This window comes from Xiphophorus hellerii, chromosome 2 (assembly GCF_003331165.1).
Source record: "Xiphophorus hellerii strain 12219 chromosome 2, Xiphophorus_hellerii-4.1, whole genome shotgun sequence".
Taxonomy (NCBI): domain Eukaryota; kingdom Metazoa; phylum Chordata; class Actinopteri; order Cyprinodontiformes; family Poeciliidae; genus Xiphophorus; species Xiphophorus hellerii.
In genome coordinates this window covers 14,923,269-14,947,559 of record NC_045673.1, presented here as the reverse complement: position 1 = coordinate 14,947,559, position 24,291 = coordinate 14,923,269, and the positions used below count along the sequence as shown (strand labels likewise).

Sequence of the window (24,291 nt, the reverse complement as noted above, 5' to 3'; positions counted from 1 at the left end):
TAATTCTAGTTAAACAGACATTTGTACCACTTTCTGAGATTTTAATACCTAAATGGAGATTGATCTTAAACGTATTAGGCTTCAAATAATTGGATTGGATCAGTTTTTTTTATCAGTTGATTTACAGTTCAGGTCAGAAGTTAACTTCCACTTATCGTGGCTATGAATGTCACATAAAAAAAAAACTAGGTGTACGACTGACTTATTATTATTACACAGGATCGAAGTAATCGCTAGAAGTTCATACAACTGTTTAGGATCAAAGTAATTGCTAAAACAGCTGCTTGATAAATGTATCTCGGCAATAAACCACATTTTATTATTCATTACTGAGGTTCTGGCAAATTCTTGGCAGAATTGGTAGAATTTATAAAATCATCCATGTCCTGGAACCAAGTTTTATGCTTAGTCCATTAATGTTCTTTATATTCGAGTTTGGAGCTTTGGGAAGATCATTCCAGAAGCCAGTTTTCAGTTTTCACATGTGTTTGGAATCATCCTGTTGGAACACCCAATTGATTCTGTGTTTTAACAATGTCCCCCAAACTGTCATCATGTAACAAAAAGGATTTTTGTCAAAATCTTCAGTAACACCCCAGGAACTATCAAAGCTCAAATCTAAGCTGAAAGACGCCGGAATGCCAGTATCATTGCAAGTTTAATGTCAACATGGATTAACAGGATCCTTCTCTAAATCTACACTGTTGAGGATGATTGAAATGGCGAGTCACAGGAGGCAAAGATCCATTTGGTCTCAATGACAAAAAATATGTTTGGACCAGTCAAGGCGAGGCCTTCAAACATAAGAAAACTGTACTTACTCTGGTGATGTGGAAATGTTTTGCTGCCATTAATACTGGTGCATTGCACAAAATAGATGGAATGTTGAAGACCATAGCTAATAGCTAATTATTTGGCTGTACCTAAAATCAGCAGTTTGGTGGTTGAAACCTAGCAACAACTGACTCTTTCAACATGATAAAAATCCATATCAAAAACCTAACTCAATTTCGAAATATATTTGAATTGATAAAGCAATATATTGGGGAAAAATATGAATGCAATTAGAAATTAATGCTCTATGCTTAAAAACTAAGTCCCTACCAGGAAACCTCTTGCATTTCTGAAAGGAAACAGTAAAATATTAAACCACAAAGACGTGTGGTGTCTTTACAACTTGCTAAGGAACATATATCTAAATATTAATGGAGTTGTATGAATATGACTTTGTGTCTTATTCATACAAGAGCAATCATTTTTAGGATTGCTCAATGTAGTGGGGACAAGAGAAACGCTAGCGTAAATAAATAAATAAATTGATACAACATTCATCCTCATGGCAAGTGTATGTAAATGCCCAGCTGGAACTTTACATGTGAAATTTGAATCAAATCCTATGCTCTAGATAAACAAACACAAGCTAATTTATTTTTAATACTAACAGAGAAAGACAGTCTGTGACAGCATTCAGTGTGACAGCCGTTTGAGTTGAATTCTCTGCACATTCACCTCACCTCTGTTCCGGTACTCTTGTAAACAGTGTTATCTGCCCATGCTATTCCAGCAGGTAAATTCACTGCCTCTTTGTCTGTGTTTGTGCAGGTTTTTGGAGATTATTATCACTTCAGGCACCATGCCGTGGAGAAGAGGGCATTGTCAGGCCACACGGGAATGCACATCAGACTGCAAAAAGAACCACAGGTAAGACTGGTGTCAGCTCTCTCACAGTTCACTGTGGCTCTCCTTATTGGCAACAAAAAGCCAGAAGACAGATTGGATTACACAGTGAATGTGTATACATCACTAGAGAAAAGCATGCCAGCATCAGTGACAGCTTGTCAACCATTTTTTTTGTAGTCCACACTTGTCTTTCCATCTGTCCCACTGACATACTTCAGAACACCACATAACTGTAATTATGCTAAATAGGGACATTTTTATTGCTCAAACTTTTTCATATGCACATAACTAAAGAGGATCACTGTCAAAAAATATGTTCTAAATTATATATTCAATATATTCTTTGATATTATTCTATAAGTAAAAACATGGTTAGTGTGAATATTACACTTCCAAAAAGCACAACTGTGCCCAGGGAAGATGGGAAGTTATATTTTCTTTTCCTGCCCACCAAAAGCCAGAAAATAAACCTATCAATGTTGTATATTTACTGCAGCAGCACAAGAGAAAGGCAGTCCCAGACAGTCACCAGCAGCATGTATTGATTCTATTTCTTCTTCCAAAGAATATTACATGCTTCAGTTTCAAAAATATTTTTATGTTGTTACAGTTTCATATATTCTTTGAAAATAATAACCAATGCCTTTAACTATTCAAGTCCACAGAAATGCCAACAGGTTAGATTTTATGTTTTGTTTTTAAATAATAATAGTAGAGTCATTTTCTCTATTTAAACAGCAAGCTGACCAGGTACCTAAGTAACAAGTGTATTTGTTTTGAAGTGAAATTAGCTTAAATTGTATCTTGGACTTATCAAAGAGAAGTTGACCTAAGAAAATTAGACAGATCAAATCAGACTTGTTACTGGACTGTTTTATGCATATTAATCTGATCAAACCTCTCAGCAATCCTAATACATTTCTCTAAGAAAACTGTTTCCTTTTTTTAGAAAAAAGATTTCAAGCCATTATACATTCATTTTAGACAGCTGGTTGGCATCACAAACAATGAAGAAAAATGGGGGTAGAATCTACATCCTATTGAATATTTTTCCATTTTTTACTAAGCTTTGTGCTTGTTCTAACTCAAAACAAGGCAGTTCACAGAAATCATATGTAAATACCGTAATGAAAACTGTTTAATAGCACTTAACATCAGTGTTGAGTACCAAGTAATTAAGATTCCTATTAGAAAAAATTTGCTTTTTAAATTGACTATGTGGCCTTGCTATTAACATTCTTCAGTTTGAGTGCTAATTAGATTTTTAATGGGCTGCACAAGTGTAGATCTCTTTACAGGTGGGATAATAGTACTTGTGTGTTGTGAAGATCATGTAGATTGGAATCAACTAAACACCCCCTGCTTCCGCTCCTTGTTTGAACCACATTAGACCCCCAGCTGTGCTTCTTCCCATTTTTGAGTGAAGTCTGGAAATATATACATGTCAAAAAAATTAAGTTTATTCAAGTGATTCAAGTTTAAAGCTTCTCTGCACAATGACAGTATATCAATATTGGAACGAGTAGAACCTGGAGGATAACATTTGACATTTTGTGTATACACTTTTCTTGTATTAAATAAATTGCTTAGAATGCTGTTATAAGATAACAGATTTTTAGAAAGTTAAAGTGGTATGAATACTTTTTCAATGCACTTTAAGAGAAAATGTTAATTAAAGCAAATGCTTTAATTTTTGCTTTAATGTTAAATATTAAAGCAAAAATCTTGGCAACAACATATGATGATAAAGTTTGTCTTTTAGTTTATTTTATTTTTGACCTTTTTCTTTCACAAAGGTAACATGTTGCTGGTCATGAGGTCAGCTTTTAAAACAAAGTAATCACTAAAACCACATACACTCTTTATTGGATTCACATTTCCAGGAGCTAAGATGGAGCAAAATACTTCAAATAGCATTAGTTCTGATTTTTGTTTAAATTAGTTTGTATACAGTTATTAAAACCCCAAATGTACCCCTGAACTTGGGACCCACTTTAGAAATATCTGCTTTGAGAAAAATAGAGGAGAACTGCAAAGAACGATATTGACTCTTTTTACCTGCTAAGTGGAGTGTATATTTTCAAACAAGTAGACAATGAAAGTACAAATACAATATTTCATTAACAAAGACTTTATTTTAAAAAAAGTATTTGAATATGACGGAGAGTAGAAATTAAATATTTAATTAAAGGGTGGTATTTATTTTTCAGGCACAGGTTGCCATTTTAAAGCACAATCAAGTAACTTCAGCTGTTATAAAAATGCCGTACATCAAGCATAACTTAAAATAAATGTGACTTTGCAATTGAATGCTCTGAAATTGGGCTTCTGCTTCTTTAAGGAGCTCAAACTCCTTCCGGCACTCCGCCTTCATCATGTCATCACAACAATACTTCTCCTTATGCCATTTACAACCATTTTTAATATAATTGGACTAAGGAGTAGTACATATGAAACACTCAGTAAATGTGTAGTTTCACCAGGTGTTTGCTAATTTCTGTTGAGTAGTGAAGTGCAAGGGAGGGTCGGTGAGGCAAGAAGCTCAACTGGAGACTGCAGCTCCAAGGAAGAGCTTTGTGGAGAGCGAGTATTTAGGCTACCATGGGAGATTCAAGGATTTTTCAAACATGCATAAAATAATCAAAGCAACACTCCAGGTATGTTTTGATGAGGGAATAACATTATAGCATGATAAAAAACTAGAAAAAAGTCAGTGTTACATAATACCTAAGCCTTAAAAAAAATAGAGGAAAAAGTAGACAGACTTGCTGCACAGATATTTCACCTTGCTTCCCTTGTTGGTCCTCTCTAGGCCAACCATGCCCAATGTGGGCTGTGAGAAAACAAAGGCGGAAAAAAAAACAAAAATAAAAAACAGCAGGGCCCCAAGATGCAACAATCATCCCCATCCCCACCCCTACAAACTCTACTGACCCAGACAGACTTCGGACCATATGCTGTTTCTGCCCTGTTCCTTTGTAGATATAAATATGGCAATAATTCTTTCTTGTGGGTTACCGAGCTAATGTGGAGCAAAGAAAAAAGCCAGGTTGAGTTTCTATTGTCTTTTTTTTTCCTAATTTAAAAAAAGGCTTTTGTGCTTTCAAGTAACATACAGTACCCTCACCCTCATCTCCCTGGATCGCTGCCCAAAAGGCAAACTGATGCTAATAAATTCAAATTCCACTAGACCCAGGGTGCTGCATTATTAGCTTGTGCACACATCTGCCTTACCTGTCCTGTGTTTTCAGTTTTGCTGACAGTGAACTACGCCCCTCACGCTGTTGCCATTTTTTACATTTGAAAAGAGGGAGACAGCAATGGTGATTGCTTCTCTAAAATATATTTCAAGCAGCACCTGACTACTGATGAAAACATGGATACTTACCAAATGAGATCTGAGGTTTCCCATCTGTACTTAAATAGATCTCCCAAGTGGTGACTAAAAGATTTTTCTTCAGTTATGTTGATCCCCTTTCTTGAAGCCTGAGGAAAGCACTCCTGTGCTTCTGACAAGCACCAAGGCTTTAAGGCATATTACTAAGATGCGGTGACATTTACTGTGGGCAGTAGTCAAGAGTTGAATTGAAATCTCACTGAACTTTCACATACCATATGCTATGGTGCTCTAGCGAGCTGCTAGAGCACCATAGCAATGTGATTACACTATCTGTTTTCAACAGCCCTACAATGAGAAATCAATGAGGTTTAGCAAGGGTGCTGGCAGATGCAAACATTTTGTCATTGTCACTAGAAAGGGACTAATGATGTGCAATACTCAATTATAGATCTCTTTGCTGCAGCAAATGACGAAATACATAATGAACAAAGGCAAAATTGCTGCTGAGATTACAGGCTCGATTAATAGTTGATTGTTTTCTGCTGCTAATATCCGCCATGGACCAGGAATTCATCAACAAGATGCACTCAGAAATGTTATAGTTGAACCTGTTTATTTTGAGCAGGGAAATAAAAGCATCTCAAGTGGAACATGTCATAAAGCTGTCGATTTAAGGCCTTGAGTGATAAAAAAGATTTTTTTTATAATGGAGATTACATATCAGAAGTCAGTAGTTCAAGTTTCTGTAACTCGGTAGTTGAACTCTGATCTATTGAGGGCATTAGGTTTTTGGCTGAGAAACAACAACTTGCACCAGATGTAATTTCACACCTACACAACCAAAAAGCAGAGAACACCTCTGGCAAAGCATGGCTGCTGCCAACAAAACCAATTCCATGGCATAGGTGAGTGGGATTGTGCTTCCATGTTTATTTAAGTCCATCTGTATATTCATTTGAGTTGCAACTATCTAATCCGCAGAGTAAGAAAGAATAAAATGTTATGCTTCATGTGGTTTAAGAAAACAGATTTAGAAGGCAATAGGAACAGAAAGGCTGGATTTGGATTAGTCATTGCTAAGCTTTGAGCTCGTTACGCTGTTTCCTCCTCCTAATCCAGAGGCTGCATTTCACGAAACCACCATTGTCCCTTTTCCTCTGCTTCTGTGGTACGAGCATGCCGCTTATCACTGTCCCCTTTGAATTATCACGCAGTGGCAAGATGACATTGGCAGTTGCATAAGCTTTTACCATTATGTTTGTAAGGGTCATTTGTCATCTTTTCTCTGCACACCCTTATATCCTATGAGGGAAAGAATTGATTTGTTTTGGGTTTGCTGCTGTTTGTTTAGAATAAAATATAATCTAGTATAGTTTATATACTAGATTTTTAGGGAATATTTACACGACTCTTTGTTGCTCTTTCCTCTCTTCTCTTTAATCTTTGCAACAATTTGTATCTGACTCCAAGAGTTAAATATTTTTATTGTCATTCAAAAGCCATAGTGAATATTGATGGTGATATTCTAACTTTGTTATCAGCAGAAAATCGAATGGAGAAAGTAAAACTTTCTTCATTAGAAAGTTCTAATGAACTTTTCAATTTCTCAACTCATTTGTGATATTCAGTGCTAATGATATAAATCTCTATTCCCTATATAAATCCCTATTCACAGATGACAAGTACTTTACTTCTCGCAAGTACAGAACATTGTATGAAAAAGATAGTGGATAGCAAGGAAAACAGTTGTTAAACAATATAGGAAGGCCGAGTGTGCATTCTGTACACATAAAGTGGTCCCATTCTCCCCTTTGATGACTTCTGATAGTTTAAAAAACTAATTCAAATGCAAATAAGACTCATATGGACATGATGTTCAGTGCTCAATAGACCTTTTCAGCCAATAAATGAGGATTTAGCTCAACAAAAACAGCAGATAATTTATTAGTCTTTCTTGTATTGGTTAAGGTCAAAGTGAGCCTACCTTGGTGAATGATTAAAAATGCAATTTAGGCTTTTTAAGTAGGGCTCTTATGCATTCTGGAAAAATCTGTCTGTCTGTCCATGCCTGTTTTGATCCAACTTGTATATTTAAAACCTGACCATTCTAAAAATATCTGCCATAAAGCCATAGTGAATGTTTATATTCATAATTGGTCTTTAAAATGATTGAGAACTCTACAAAACGGAGTGTAAAGAAGTTTGGAATTATAATGGGGGGAAAAGTTTAAATTAATTTTTAAAGTACTGCCATTTGAAGCCACTGTGTCATCTGGAGTTTTTAAGAGAGATTCACTGATGATTAAATTCGCAATTTTTTGGAAAACTTTGACCTGATAAAATCTAAATTTTTCTGACAGATCTATAGTTAAGTGTTAAATTATTTTTTTTCTTGTCTTTCTACCATGAATGTTCAATTAGTTTACATATGTTGATAGTAGAGGTAAAATTATCTTTTGTGTAAGAAAAGAACTTGTGCAAAACTGTTATTTTAAACAACATATTAACCCATTTAAAATTGACTTATTGTATTTCTTTAATCTATTAGCAGATACCAACATTATTAGTCTCCATTTGTACTCCTTGTAGAAAGGACATTTCCAAAAGGTTGTCAACATCTACAAGTCCCTAATAAAACACGATGTAAAACATGAAGTCTGTTTTTAAGTCGATTTGCTGCTTTGCCAATTTGACAAAACGTCTCCATGGTGTTAAGAATATACAATACTTCTTGTGAAAGACAGTTTCCTTTTTCTATATTTGAAAAGGTTGGGTACAAAGTGCCAAAAATTGCACAAGTATGAAATGGTGAACAAGTGAAATCAATAGCACCCAGTGAAATCTAGTTCTAAGTTGTTGCAGCCTGAATGAACAGTTGACATGCCTCAGCAGAAAAAATCTTTTCTTTTTAACAGCTTCCTACTTCAACAATGCTGTGGTTGTAGCTAGAATGACCTATAATTGCCCAAAGGCCTCTTAGGTCTTAGGGCCATGGACCAGAAATAAACTGTACAAGTCAGAAAAGGTGTAGCTGAAAAGAGTCAGATTCCAGGTACATTAAAATCTTGTACCTGGTTTTTAATGTCATCAAGAAAATTAACAGTCGTAAAGTGATTTTCATCCTTTGCAAAGATTGTCCAGATATAAAAATATAGAAAAAAATAGAAATAAATAGACATGGACAACTGAAGCTCTAATTGGGTTTAGGTGGAGTGTTGCTTTAGGTCTGTACAGAACATGACTCACTGAAACAAGTGAGGCTTGTACATTTTATCCCTATCCTAACTGGTGACTATACGTACACATGTGCACACACTCACCAGTACACCCCACCACCAGTACTGTGTGTACATTGAGAATACAGTTTCTCTAAATTGACCATGGATGTGTATACGAGTATAAATGGTTGTCCTTCTCTCTGTCTGATGGACTAACAATCTGTTCACAGAATTTACTCCTCTCACTTACTGTCATCTCACATTTAGTGAGGTCCATTTTGTGGGTAAAACTGCTGGTGAATGTCTTTTTTTTTCCCCCTTCTAACACAGTAGTCCAGCTACAAATCAAGACCTCAGATCTGTTGTTTCCAGTCTATTTCTATTACAAACAATAGCAGCATGTTCCCTCCTTAGTAATCAAACGGTAAACATCCTCAGGACACTTGGCAAAAATGAAAGAAAAATTTTATTGCTCATGCAAATTGCCCTCCTAACCCATGCTGAGACCTCCCTCTTCTTTTATGATTGCTGTTTTGTGCGCTGGTGTATGTCAAGTCTTTGTCCTTGCCCTGGATCTCAGGGTGCTTTTTTTTCCTCTGTTCTTAAGTATTTTAAATCATTTGCTTCTAAGGATACAATCACATTTGTTCTGTTTTCAGAGTGAATGGTTTTATAGAAAGGATTTAAAAGACCCATCTGTTTCACTTGCTGGTCCTTTCAGAAGGTTACATACATTAATGAAGGTCAACTTAATGCTTGATTTGACTTTTTTGATTATGGAATAATAATATAAATACACATGTATTCAAATGTGATTGCATTTCACTTGTGCATAATGCATTTTAAAAACAATACTTGAATGAATGAGTTAAAATTGTGGATTTTTCTAATGGACGAATAGACTAAATTATTCATGCTGGCTCAAATATATACAGATGACCACTCTGAGTAAATGTCCTTTAGATAGTAGTGAGTCCTCCACACAATTATCCATTCTTTGTAGTCTTTAACAAAGTGGTCGCTTAATTCTGGGTGTATTTTTGACCACTCCTTCTATCAGCATGTTGAAGGAAGTTAATTTAAATTAGTTGGTTCCTGACACGAACCTAAGTTTTAAGCACAGTAGATACATTTTGAATAGTCTTGATGTTGGAACCACTCCATAAGCATAATTTTGGCCTTTCTTAATGTGCGTTTGCAGCCAGACATTAAAATCTGATTGTCATTGGTCATTGATTTGTTGAGTTCAAGAATTCAGAGGCAGTCCTCCGTTTTCATTATTTCATCAACTTTATGTAATTTAACGGTTTTACTAAAAATAGACCCACACAGTACTGCTTAGTAATAGTTGGCATTGTATTGGCTTCTTAAGTTTGAATGCTTAGCTGAATCTCATTCAAACATTCTTCCAACCGTGGCCAAATTTCTTAATCTTTGTGTTTAGCAAAAGATTTTGTCTTCCAGAAGGCAGGTGGACTGGTCCATAAAGGCAGCTGCAAATTTAGTGGTTCTTGATGGTGTCATTTTTGAAGTTTTATATAAAGATGACAGATTGAAGCAGATAAATCAAACATTAACACAACCTTAAATTCCTGCAGGACAATGATCACAAAAATGCAGTAGGGACCTTTGGAATAGAAAAAGCAGACAAACTCTAGTCTGCAAAGATAAGATGTGAAATATCAGTCCAGAATTATGCCAAAGGCGTATTAATGGCTATCAAAATGTGTGGCTAAGGTGAAACTTGGTGACTTTAAACCAAATATTAGTGAGGACATCTATACATATTTGTATATTTAATTTTGACCATGTATGTCTTAGAGATTATCCACAGTAACTTAAAAGTTAAATTTCATTGAAGTAGTTTGTTATACAATAAATAAACTGATTTCAATATTTTTTTCATAGACCAAAATTATATTGATGCCCATTAATGCCCATTACAATGTATGTGAACTATAAATTAATTTATCACCACAAGTATTATTTATATAATATGTTTAATGCACTGGTTATTCTTTAAAGAACACGAAACAGTGCAGGAGCCACTGTTCTTCTGGAATCTGAGCAATGAAGCAAATCCGATTTTCTCTTCATCTCTGCTTTTCTGTTTAGTTATTTCTTTCTGAACCCAGTTGAGACCATGTTTTTCACTTGTTTCTAGTCTTGTTTGACACTGCAATCACATCTGAAACAGGAACATTACTAACAACAAATATGATGTGAGGGCAGCAGTGTAAACTGTGAATTTTCCTTTGTGCGTGGGTTTATTTATTTTTGTTTGTGTGTGTTTGTGTGTCTGGGCACTCCAGGTCCTGTGGGTGGAACAGCAAGTGGTGAAAAGAAGAAAGAAGAGGGATATCTTTGAAGACCCCACAGACCCAGATTTTTCCAAGCAGTGGTACCTGGTAGGTTCTGGCCTCCCTTCTCATTTAAATATATGATGCAATAGTACTTAGTATGTAGGTATATGCTTCTAACATCACTGAAGTACAGTACTATCAACAAATAAATTTAGGTATAAAGTATGAAGACTAAATAATAGAGATGTGTACATTTATTAATATTGTTTCGTATTTGAATTTTATGAATCCTTGTCATCAGTCAGCTAATCAGAAATTGTCCCGCTGTGCATTAAGCTCACCCATTCATCTGTCATCTTGATCACCAGCAAGAGTTTGGGGGTAAAGTGTATAATTTATAACATCTTAGGATGTTGACTGTATATGTATCACCTGTAAAACATTAATACTGTTTACTGCTTGTGCTATGTCTTTTTATTATTCACAGCCTTTCTTAGAAATGCTCCAATTTCCCCCCAGTCTCTCCTTTTTGTTCCTCTTCATTTACCTTAAACTGCTGTCACTGCAGCAGACCAAACATGGCACAAGACAACAGCGAATGGAAGACATGAAACTGCTTCTGACATTTAGCATTAGACTTTAAAATGTCTGACTGTCTTAACATGCTTTTCCTTTCAAACTATTCTACGCAACTGTGACTTCAGAAATAAGAGGATAATAAAGCTTTTTTAGTCTGAGCCACATGCCACAGAGCCACTATAACTGTCTTGGCATCACAACAATTTTACAGTAGTGACAGTTATTTTATATTAGTGTTTGTGGATTGATTCAGTGCTGTGAAGCAACATTTTCCCCTCTTGCAGATTTTTTGCTTTATTAATTAAATGTTTTAGATCATCAAACAAATGTTGATATCAAACAAGAGTAGCAGAGCAAATGCAACCCCCCCCCCCAAAAAAACAGTTTTCTGGTGAGACATTTCTCAAGTTACAAAGGTATCCAGACCAAATTTGTGCTATTTGAAAAAATAACTGCCTCTCAAACCTAAAAAGTTGGTTGGTGGAAATGACTCCCATAAAGCATTTGCAATAACCAACAATCGATCACTGAGGAGGAATTTCAGCCCACTCTGCTTTGAAGAATTGATTTGTTAATGTCATATTTGAGGATTTTGGAAATAGTGCTGGCTGTTAAAGCTCACAACATAGAAACTAGAATTCTGTGTGGTTCTGGATCAGACTTCAGTGAAATTATTGAACATTCTATTGACTGTATTTTCTATTGATATTGATCACATATCAGTTTTCTATTAGTACTGATCATCTATCTATTGCGTCATCTGGTTATTATTGCCCAGTCCTAGCAAACCATCACTCTATCATCGCATGTCTGACTGCTGTGTTGGTTTTATTGCAGATGTAGCGCTTTCCACATATTTCAAATAAAATTCATTAGACCATCACGATATTGTTTGGGAAATGTGAGACAGGCATTTTTTCCTTTTTGATCTGAAGAGGTTTGGCCTTTTTGATCTCCTATGAATGTCATTTTTGAGCAGACTCTTTCTTACCGTTGAAACACTGACCTTAACCTGAGGCAGGTCCTGCAGTGCATTGGATATTGTTATGGATTTTTTTTTTTTTTTCTACATTTCTGCGTGACTCATTAATGCACTCTTGGAGACTTTTTTCTCTCCATTATCCATTATCTTTTGGCCAACTTCATGTTGTCAAACAAATTTTAAATCAGTGATTTTTTGATAGTGGTTGCGATTATGAATCACTTTTTAAATCACCTTGTCTCAAATGTCACTACCAAGTATAATGGCAACATTGGTTTAGGAAGACAGAGATAATGTGATTTGAGTAGTCAAAATGTCTTCCTGCACTATGATATTTCTATTCAACTTGTTGCTGAACTGCAACAAGTTGAATAGAAATAAAATGCAGAGCAGATCAAACATTAACCAACTGAGATATTTACAGTGATATAATCACTGGAGGCTGACTAAAATGATGTGTTCCTTACTTTTACCAAAAATATTCTTTATATCTTTTTTTCTCATTTTCCAATATTCTCCAAACCCAATATTGAGTATAGCCTCACAGACTGCATATGTATTTATACTACCAATGTGATATGATTGCTTGAAAATGAAATGATTAAATAAAAGACTTTTATGAACTGTACAAACAAAGCATGGCTCAGAACAGTGTAGTTTTAGGAGGGTGTTTTTCTATTCTCTGAGTGTGAGTCTATCTTTAACCACCTCTTCCACCTATAGTGCTTACTTTCCCTTATACCTCTCACATTAGTGACTTTCAGCAACCACTCTAACCCCTTTTTGTGTCCCTCTCCTTCCACTCAAAGGACTCACAGACTGTTATTTACATCAAGAGCCAAATACTTTCAAAAGGATTGCTGAACTGCAACAAGTTGTCTTTCTTTTTTTTGCCATTTTGTACTTTCATGTTAAACATTGCTGTGTTTTTTCAGTGATCCAAATAAAGGATTTTTTGCAAATGATTTGAGCTTTTCTGTCACTGACAAACACTTTCTGGTGGTTTTTGTTTGGGAAGTGTGGCTCAAAGCAAATAGACACCTAAACAAAGACACCTAAACAAAAGACTTTTGTTTATTTCAGTCCAATCCAACACATCAAGACTTGAATACGAAGGCAGCCTGGGTTCAAGGCTACACTGGGAGAGGTGTAGTGGTGACCATTTTGGATGATGGGATTGAAAAGGACCATCCTGACCTCCACAGCAATTATGTAAGTTAAAAATGCTAAATGCACCAGGTGCAACTGCAGCTTAATTTGTCCCAAATCAGTTATTACAATGTACTCAGATAAACTACGGTAGTTCACAACAATCCTTTGTTTTTATAAACAGAACTGAAATCAGAGAAGACTACTGTTGGTTTGTGATGTATTAAAGTCAAAAGCTTTTTATTAGTGACATTAGGGTTTAAACATTCATTATTTATAATGTTAATTGCATATGTTACAGCCATGTTTTATTTATTTTCAGTATGAGTGTTTACACCCCTGTGTATTGCTAGAAATGTAAGATTAATGGGTGAGCAACATGTGTTTTCAGTGTCCATGAATCTGCCCTTTTCCACTGCCTTCAGTTGGAGGCTGCTGTATAAGCTCCAGATTGTCAGCAAAAAGGCAACACTTTGCAAAAGCTTTAGTTTGCAAAATTTATGTTGGTGATAACAATTCTCAGCTGTAGGGAGCTTGTTGCATAAGCAAACATCTTAGTTGAATTCATGCAGTGACATAAATTAGGAAAAGCAAAACGTCACAGGACAAGTGAGCACAAACTAATTTTAGACATGAAGTGCATGAAAGTGCTTAAACATTGTTGTTAATATTCAGTGTACTGCTGATAGTGCAAGCAGGGGTGATTGTTACTTTAAATAGGTTCCTGGGTAGAGCCCCCTTTCTGCTTCCAGCACAGACATAAACATCCAAGCCTCTACATGGTAAAATGTAAGTCAACAGAACTGAAACAATAGTGCACTGTTTGATGTTGGATATGATTAATTAAATATTTTCAAACAAGTGTAAAAACTGCTTAAATGAATTTGACCCGTCTGTATATTGATTTTTTTCCACACTTACATAACTTAAATAATTAAAAATGTCCAAATTTGATCCAGGGAAACTGGTCGATGCCTTTGTCTACTCTACTTTGGACAACTGAAATTCTGCTCTAGCTGTGGGACCAATTAGTTCCCTAAATACCACACAACAGGCTCAAAGCTGCCCAACCAAAGTATTGACTGGTTCTGGAGTGATCACATATCTCCTGTGCTAGGCATCCCCAATTTGTCTCCCTATGAAAATCCTACTTACCACATATAAAGCCTTTAATGGCCAGTTTTCATCCTACATTAAGAATCTCATTATTTCCTATCTACTACACCATAAGTCAATGCTCACAGCAGGGCAAAGGATTTCTTCCAGACTTTTTAAGCCTGACTGGGAGGATGGGAGTTTGCAGCTTTTTGGATCCTTTCATGTGGATCAAGCTTCTTAGTGTGGGAGCACAATGTCGAAACACTTTTCTTTTATTTTTCTGCCTTGTTGCCTTTATATTTACATATATTGCTGTATAGCTAATTGGTTTTATGAGAGGTACCTCACAAATGTATGCATACCCCTTTTAGATTTTTTTCGTGTGTGTTGGACCAACACAAAGCGGCTCAGAATTGTAAATGGGAACAAAATTCGTCATTATCCAACCCCCAATCAATACATTTTAAAACCCAATTATGTTGCCTTTTCAGCTGCAATGTCTCTTAGGGTATTCCTCTACAAGCTTTGCACATTTAGAGATGTGTTTCTTTGCAAAATGGCCCAAACTCAGAATAAATTGAGTGTTTCTGTGAACACCAATTTTCAAATCTTGCCACTGATTTTCAATTAGGCTTGGATATTTCTAACATACAACAGTACACTCAAATATTTGAATGTTTTTAATCACTCATTCCAGAAAGTTAAACTCATAGATTCCTTTAATTATAGCCTTTGTTGTAATTGTGGTGGTTATGACTTTCAGACAATGAAAACTTATAATTTAGTGTTTTAGAAAATGTGAATATTGAAAAACAACTTATATTCATAGAAAGTTGAGTGGGAGGAAAAAGTGTGGTATTGGAGATTTCTCCCCTAACACAAGTCAACTTAAAAAATTGGGGGAAATTCAGAAAAAGGCACTACACAGAGATGCATCCTTCAAAGGAACTACAAATGTTGCATTTGTCGTGTCAATGCAGACAACTGCAGCAGTATCTTACCTGATCTAAGGAGAAAAACAACTGGACTGTTGCTCAGTGATCCAAAGTCCTCTTGACTACTGAAGGTGAAATTTACATTTTACTTGCAAATCAAGGTCCCAGACTTTGGAGGAACCAGGGAGAGGCACAGAATGTATGGTGCTTAAAGTCCAGTCTGACGTTTCCACAGTCAGTGATGGTTTGGGGTCTCGTTATCTGCTGGTGTTGTTGTTTCCTGAAGTCTACAGTCAATTCAGCCATCTACAAGAACATTTTACAGAACTTACTTCTGCTGACAAGCATTATGGAGATGCTTATTTTCCTTTTATAGCAGGACTTGTCATCTGTCCACATTGCCAAATGTACTTCAACTGATTGATTGACAGTGATGTTTACTGTTCTGTATTGCTCAGCAAACCTTCCTCACCTGAACCCCATGAAGAATTTATGGGATATTGTCAAGATGAAGATGAGAGGCACCAAATCCAACAATGTAGATGAACTAAATTGTAACAGATCAGGAGGAGGAGCCGAAAATATAAGTGTAGTTTCAAAGATTTATTAAAAAGCTTTCTGGTTGAAGAACAGGAAACTCCTGGAGAAACTCTCATTGGAACTGAAAAAAAGGAGACATGGGTTAGTGGCTGCTGAAGATCCAGTGACAAGCAGAAAACTCAGAAAAGTGAGCCACTAACCTTTTCAGAGACCAGGCGAGGGTTTGGGAATAATGAGCACCAGCCTTTAGTTCTTAGATAAAGAACGATAGGAGTGTGGTGATGTTTCAACAGGCACAGTGTTGAGTGGAACAGGCATCTTTTACCCCAACATTAGATCTCACTGAGGTGAGAGGGAGATCCTTTAGAACAAGCAAGGGTCAGGCAGACAGATCCGTGGATCAGGCATGAGACATGGGATTGGCGTCGAGAAAACAGAAGTCAGTGAGGTATCTGACAAGATCAAAACAGGAAAAAACTGAAAAAGTAACTTGGTTGTGATCTGGCAGAAAAGGAATGCTGGAGAACTGCGCATAAAGGTAGGAAAACAGGTGCAGGGAGTAACTTGATTACTGCCAAGAAGCAGCTTGTAGGTGCAGCAGAGGAACGATGAATGAAAGAGCAGTCAGGCGTGCCAGAATTATGACCTGACACAACTTTGGCAACACAGGCTTCCATTCCACCTGAGTGGAGCCACAGGCAGTTCACTTCCATGGCAGTTCCATGGTGAGCTGCCATGGAGGTCCTGATGCTCTTTACAGGAATGGCTGTTATGGCAGCCATAACAGCCAGAGATTGTGCTATTTGTGTAGCACAAACTCTTTAGTTCTGCAACAGCATCATGTTGCAGAACTAAAGAGTTCCCCACTTTTGCACAATGTGGGGAACATTGTGCAAAAGTGAGGCTATTTTTTGCCAAAAGTCTTTCTGTCCTCCACCACCTGCACTTGATAAGAACCGTCTAACTTATCTTATCTTTCTCAGTAGTAGATTAGGTGCTGCTCCACCAAACTACACCATACGATGGTGGGGTCTCTCACCTTTTTTGGAAAGGTGAGAAAGGCTCTCACCTTTCTAAAAAAGGTGAGAGCCCCCTGCACTCCAAAAGTTCTCCATCTTAGTAGGTAGGGTCTGCTCTGACATTCCTGCTGTTATGGCAGTTTTTCCATTTTTGTAAATTATCTTTTGTACTTTTTAATTAAATTATCCTATTCAGTTGCACATTTCTTTCAACCTATGTATGCTTATTTTAATAGCTGTACATTCTTTTGATTTTATTTTGTTCTTGTATTGGGGGGCACCTTTGAGTGAATCGATATGCTTCCATTTGCCTTTCACTTTGCTGCTGGTACATCTGAGAGATTCCACACTGTAGAAACATTAAGGGATACTTCTGTTCTGTTCTATCCCATGCTATTCTTCTCTATTCTGTTTTGTTCTATTGATGGAGTAATTCATGCAAAAAGAGGTCACACCTCATATTGAATGCATAGACCTACATTTTAAAAGCCTGACCTTTCAGATTACAATATCCTTGTAATGACATTACGTAAGATTCAATATTTTTCAGACAGATTCCAGGAGGCGTTGTTGTCTGTAAGAATCACAGCAATTACAAGAAATAAAGGCTTGAAATGTTTCACTGAATTCATAATGAATCTTTATGACTATTGAGTTTTACTTTTTGAAATGAGTGAAAAAAAATTGAAAATTTTTACAATATTTTAATTCTTTGCAATGTACTTGTAAATCTACTTTGATTTAAACAATTCAATTGCAATTCTGGCTGCTTTTTCAGGGTCATGCTGGAAGGTGAATCTCTGGCACAGTTTCAAATCTTCTGCAGCTCCTTCCGGTTTCTTTCAAGATTGTCCTTTATTTTGACCAGAACATCTTGTTCCACATGTTTCTGACTTCTTTTTATGGATTTTGGTAAACCTTAAACTTCTTTTCTTTTTCTTTCAAATAATAGTTGTTGTTTTTTTCAACACATTTGAACACACCTCATTCTGATTTGTGGAATCAATGGCTGTTCGTTGCCCAGCTGGTTCTTCTACATGAGCTGTTGATCTCTTCAGCTTCTGAACAGTTTTATTCCACTTCACAATTATGCACCACTTTGTCACTATTGTCAATAAAAAGCATTCATATTTCTGACTATATCAGTTAAACTTTACACGCTTTGAATATTTGCAAGTACATTTTGCAATGTCATTAATCTGTTTTCTTGCTTTTTAGTGTGTTCTTTTAAGCTTTGCCTATGTACTTTATTATGGTTGCTTTAAGCTACAATAGCACTATATGAAAGAATTTGATTAGCGGATAAAAAGTGAAGTGGATGACACACTGTGCTCAGTGTGTAGCATTCAACTACCTGGATAAATCCAATAAATTTTCTGTCAGAAATCCAAATAGGAAGGGATAAAAGGTTAATTATAAACTCCTGAAGAGAAATTTGAAATTACTTGATTGCTGTCCTCTTTCATGTCTCTTTCAGGACCCTGAGGCAAGCTACGATGTTAATGATGGAGATGCTGACCCCCAACCTAGGTACACACAGCGAAATGAGAACAGGTAATTTAACAGAAAACACTACAAGACTTATATGACTAATTTTGCTTTTAGTGGATGCAATATATTTATTATCAGAATAAAGATATTTCTGGGCAGTCTTCTCTACTTGTTTTACCAAGTGGGACTACACCATTTAGGTTGTAGTTCAGGTTCTCCCATCTGAATTTACATTTACAAACTAACATTATCATGTTGTAAAGAATCGGTCCATCCTTTCAGCTGAGTCTTAAAAGATTGTTCACTTTTCTTTTCTCCGCCTGTACACAAACCCAGCTGCTGTAGCAGCCTTTACTGACTGAGTCTTTACAGCCCTCCAGCCACATTCTCACAGATTTTTTGCCTGTACAGTGTATGTTTGTTTTCTTCCCCTCCCTGTGCCTCACACTTTTCCCTTTCCAGCCTTTGGTGATCACACTGAAACATTTTTGTCCCAATTAAATCATGCACAGCCATAGCTCCACTAAGGACCAATCCGAAATATCCATCTTCTCCTTTTTTCCCGCAAACATTGTGGTCTCCCACTGATGAGAAGCTACTCCCACCTCCAAAATGCACAGCAGGATTTACCCCACTCTCTTTCTTTTCTAGGGTGCCTGCCACCAATTCTTTTTATATTATTTATTTCCTTTTGTGGCTTCAGACTATAGATTTCACTTGCATTTAGTCACAAGATGTGAAATTAGCTGAAGAGAAATAGAGACATAGTAGGCTTGAGTTTTGTGTAGTGCATTGCTGGTCCACTTTTTTTTTTTTTTAATTAAGAATTGAAAAAACAGTTTAAAACTACTTTTGATGGTTTGTACTTCATTAAACCAGTGGCACACATAGTAAAATGGACTGAACTTATATAGCACTTTTCCAGTCATTTTGACCACTCAAAGCGCTTTACACTAGAGTCATTCACCCAGTCGCACTCACAAACACACATATTTATACGCAGATCGGTAGGCAATTTGGGGTTAAGTGCCTTGCCCAGGGGCACATCAACATGTGGCAGGAGGAAGCTGGAATCGAACCTACAACCTTCCGATCGCAAGATGACTACTCTACCATAGAGCCACAGTCACCCAGTCGTACTCTAAAATATAAATTCATAAGAAAATAGAAACCATTGAATGCATAAAGAGAAGTACAGTATATCACTAGTCTCATGATTATTTGTAGTTAGGGCCAAGGTAAATGGCAAGCTGTTGTCACTCCATGGTCTTGTTTATAAGACAAGCAGATCACAGCTTAAGCACAGCTAAGTGCTAGTCATGCTTTTGCTATATTTGTATTCATGTTTGTTCTTCAGTTGGATTTATTTGCATTCCCAACAGCTGCAATAAAACACACAAACCTGTAAGGACTCTGTATAGATTTATGGATAATTTGGCAACAACAACAACAAAAAAACACATGGAAGCAGCCGAGTGTAATGGCCAGATTTGATTTTAAAGTAGCCACTGTTTATCCTGCTGGGAAATACATCATCTCCCACAACTTTGAAGAATGATGGCAAAGCATTTGGTACCTTTTATGCAGTTTGCAGGGAGCCTAATGGATCTTACAGTAGATTTGTATGTCATTTTTATGACTGCAGTTCTGCTGTCTCACATTCAGTGATTCTTTACAATGGACAGAAAGGTGCTAAAATTGTGTTTTTGAGACTTCAGCAATTGTGATGAATCGTGAATTATGATGAATCGTTTCCAAACTTTTTCTACCTCTAGTCTGATATACAGTATATCACTTACTAGAAAAATGAACAGATCCGCTGTTGCTTGAAGATAAAAATTTAAGAAGGATTCATTCTGCAGGTCTTTGGTCTGAGACTATCAGCAACCCTCATCTCGACGTAAAAATTTATGCCCACTCTTCCCTGCAAAAGATCTCCAGGCCTTTTAAATTGTGAGGACATCTCTTGTCCACAGCTTTCTTCATGTGATCTCATAGATTTTCTGTCAGCTTTAGCCCAGCACTCAAGCTACATGACTCCAAAAGTTTAATCTTCTTCTAGTGAAATCATTTTTTGTTGATTTGGATGAATGATTGGACTTACAGTGATGGTAAAAAATGAAATTGTTCTTCATCTTCCTAGTGAAGGACGATCATTGTCCTCATCACTGTTTGCTTCAGCCTCGCCACTCACGTTATCATCCATCACAGTTTGTGGACTGTCAGAGGTACATTCTGGCCGTGAGACATTTAAGGTCGAAACTCCTTTTAGCTGAAATGCTCCTTAGGTTTAATCTTTGAGTTGTAATTCCTGCAGCAAAAGTCTAACATACTTGATGGAAACGGTTCAGAGTCAACACTGGAATCTATTAAGTGTCACTTCTCCAGTGTTGTGATTACAAAAGCCATCAAATTTACCTGAAACTCAAATCTCTGTGTTGATGGTCATTTACTATTATTCTGGTCTTTTTGTGTCAGTCTTTATGATTCTCTTCTCACTTGAGTGGCTTGTACATTGACTATATATTTTGTGAGCTTTAGCTTTGTTTTTATTTTTGTGACATCCTGCAGTATAAATTATATTTTCTATTGTCTGTTTTGTACAGACGTTGAAAATGAAATGCCCCACTGGCTGTTTACTTCTTCATTATTTCATGCATTAATGCATCATTTACTGCAAATTTGTTTTTCAGTTGGTCCTTATGTGCCCATGTATGACATTCAATCCATTTTTTTGCTGTGCATACTTCTCTTAGTAGCATCAGCCGATTTAAAGCATATGCTTTGTTTCTTGCCCTTGACAACAGTGTGAGTAGCCATCCAGAGCGACCTCGGCTCTCTCTGTCAGTGTGTTGTAGATCCTACTCTGTCCTGCTGATGGAACAAAGTACAATTGGGAGGGATAACTCCCTGACTCTGGTTCACTTAAGCTCCCAAAGTGTGCCCTGCTATTACTGCAGAACACTCTCATATCCACACATAGCGACACACTTATCAAACGCTTTTTTCTACCCTTGTCAGTGAAATTGCCAGAGCAATTATTTTAGACTTTGTTGGTTTACAGGCATGAAATTAAAAGCACAGGGTTGTCGTTTTGTCTACAGCATGTGGGGTTACAGTTTATATAGACCCCATAAATGATACCCTTTGAGTTATGTAAATGAGCAAAGAGTGAAACGGGTCATCGGTGAGTAATGCTCACAGTCTCCTCAAAATTATTTTATATGAATATATTCATGGGACAACAAAAAGCAGAGGAAAGTCAGAGGTGGGCAGTTTTCAGAGTCACGCAGATACGTTCATTTATATTGGTGACATGCTAGACTGATTTTTCAATTCTCATCCCAAGCATTTTTCTCTGGAGATGCTCTGTCTTGAGCTGACAGTTATTGTTGAAAGAGGAACAGGCTTAGTTTGGGACAGGCTGAAGTATGGTGAGGTAATCAATTTGTGCTTCATCATGAAAATGTTTGTCCTTTTCTATTTTTTTTTTCCTTTTCTTCTTTGTGATGTCAGTGTGATACAGCTGTATTGGACTGGGCTGAGGAGGAAGAAATCAGGATTGATTTCACATCCTGCCCACAGCAGCCGCGAGAGCAAAACTATTTTCAGAAGCCTGTACGGCAATATTAGCTGCAGATATTATTTTTCACGTTTCATTTTTTCACTGTTTTATAGCAAGGTTGACAAAAACACTTTTTGTAAGAAATGTAGAGCCATTTCTAGCCAATTTATTTACCACCATGTACCTGTATATGTGCATCATAATAAATTAGAATATCATAGAGAACTTAATTTATTAATTACACAGATTTATCTTCTTCTAGCATTTATTCAGTGACTAGTGCGGCTTACGGGTTATAACAAAAATTTTATAAATACAAATTCCTCAAAAAAATGTATTGCTCTGGAATAGTAAAAGCACTAGTTCAAATTCCAGTCTGGGATCTTTCTGCTTGGCATTTGCATATTCTCCCAGGTCCATACATGTCTTAGGTAGTATGAGTGCATACATGGTTGTTTGTTCTGTGTGCCTCTCTGTTACTCTGTGATGGACAGACCCTGTCCCTCACCCAATAACTACTTTGGGTTCGGGTTTGTACAGATTACCCTTGAATTATCTACAAATTCCAATCAGTGACTTTGGGCTGCCCTAAACCCTGAGAGAATTATAAACCGTAAAAAATCGAACAAAACACTATGACTGTTGGCATGAGACTCCATAAACTCTTCAAAGTCATTAAGTAATTTATGACTTCACTTTATCATTGGGCATGTTTTGTGTCTTTTGACAATCACATTCATTATGTACAACCCCAGAATTTGGCTTATTTGGTCCCTCCTTTCTTCTGCTCAATTGTATTCAGTGCATACACTGCCTAGCTGTCCCACTAACTCACCTATGGAGAGTTATTAGCACCTGCAGGGAACTTTCCTTAGGAATCCAATAATTGAGAGCATAACATGCTTGCATGCAGGCTTAGTAACAGCCTCTATTAGAAAGTGATTGGCATGCTACACAGCTTGGCATCCTTCACTTTAAGTGAACCAGTCATCAGTTGAATACTAATGCTGACTACAGTCTTACTATTAAAGGGGCAGCGGCTAATATGTAATGCACTAAGATACACCGAGAAAGGTGTTTTCATGCTTCTATTGTTCCAGCAAATTGCTTTGTCCTTGGCTGGCATAAGGACTGTTTGTTTCACTGGCCATGAAAGCACTTTATCAGAAAAAAGGCAAACATTAAATGCTTCAGAAATGCTCCAGAAAACATGCATAGGAGGTGTGTGTGGCTGAAAACTATCCTTATGGCACTAGTTAACATTTCTCTTTAAATTATAGAAATATTTTAAGCCTTGCGGGCATTCAAAGAAGTAATAACACTTGACATTTAAGATGCTGTTTTTAACATAATCTAAACATGTTTGATACAGTAATGAGTAGAAAGCAGAATTAGCATTGACTAATTAACAAATGCCGAGATTAGTTAATGGAGAGGAAAAAACATCACTCCCCCTATTTCTGAAGTGGAAAATGTTTGCTTGTTCGAATTTACTAAAAAAAATTAACATCCTCATTAACAGTTGTCTTTCTGTAGTTATTGCTAAATGATTAAACATGTTCACATTGTGCTTTGTTTAACTTATTCTAGCAGCCACATTTATTGACACCTCTGGTAAAGATCTGTGATAGTGATAAAAATGTATATCTTATAACAGCAGCATAATAAATATACTTCCCTAATTGCAAAATATGCAAAACTATGATTTAAAGCGATCCTTAAATCATCTTGTTTCTCTGATTTTGATCTGAGGATTGAGATGACCACCAAAGGATGTTGATTTTAGGTTTGGTGAAACATTCCTGTGTTGATTTGTTTTACCGTCAAAATAACCTCCCATTGTCAATTTTCTGTTAAAATTCACCAGATTTGTTTTTATTGAAAATGTCATACATTTCAAAGACTTAATGATGCATTAGGTTCCCAGGAGCATTGGAAGAGAAAGGATCCCACAGCATCACATATCTCCACCATTCTTAATCCCACTGGGAGTCATTGTTTCAGAAGACCTCGAAATTAGTGGCTCCAGTTTAAATACCAATGCAATTTGTTAAACTTCACATAATTATAGCCGATTCCCAAATAACCAGCCATGTAGAATGTGTTTAATGGTTGCTATATAGAGACCTGGAGACACCCTTCTTTGTCTCTCCTCCCCCAAACTTGCTCTCACAGTGAATTTTAGAGATTTTTGTGACCATGAGACACTGCATGTTGGTGGGATAAATATGGGGCCTTGTCCAGCCTAATGACCTGCGACTAAAAGAAACAGGCATCTGTGTCACCTCATTTGAATACCGCAGGGAATTACAGTCATACATTACTCATCAGAAACAAATATTAAAAAGTAAAATATATTTTAAAAGTTGTTTTACGTATTTCTTTTGTTGTT

The 24,291-nt window shown here is 36.5% G+C and overlaps 1 protein-coding gene across 3 annotated transcripts in view; it reads left to right on the top strand.

The window, feature by feature from the left end:
* The window catches only part of furinb (furin (paired basic amino acid cleaving enzyme) b), a 131,314-nt gene that overhangs the window by 58,661 nt on the left and 48,362 nt on the right, over window positions 1-24,291 (top strand). For all 3 annotated transcript variants that reach the window (XM_032584819.1, XM_032584829.1, XM_032584838.1), the window contains 4 exons: window positions 1,603-1,701; window positions 10,551-10,646; window positions 13,186-13,314; window positions 18,321-18,397. In XM_032584819.1, the coding sequence (XP_032440710.1) occupies window positions 1,603-1,701; window positions 10,551-10,646; window positions 13,186-13,314; window positions 18,321-18,397 (401 nt within the window). The remainder of the gene's footprint in view (window positions 1-1,602; window positions 1,702-10,550; window positions 10,647-13,185; window positions 13,315-18,320; window positions 18,398-24,291) is intronic.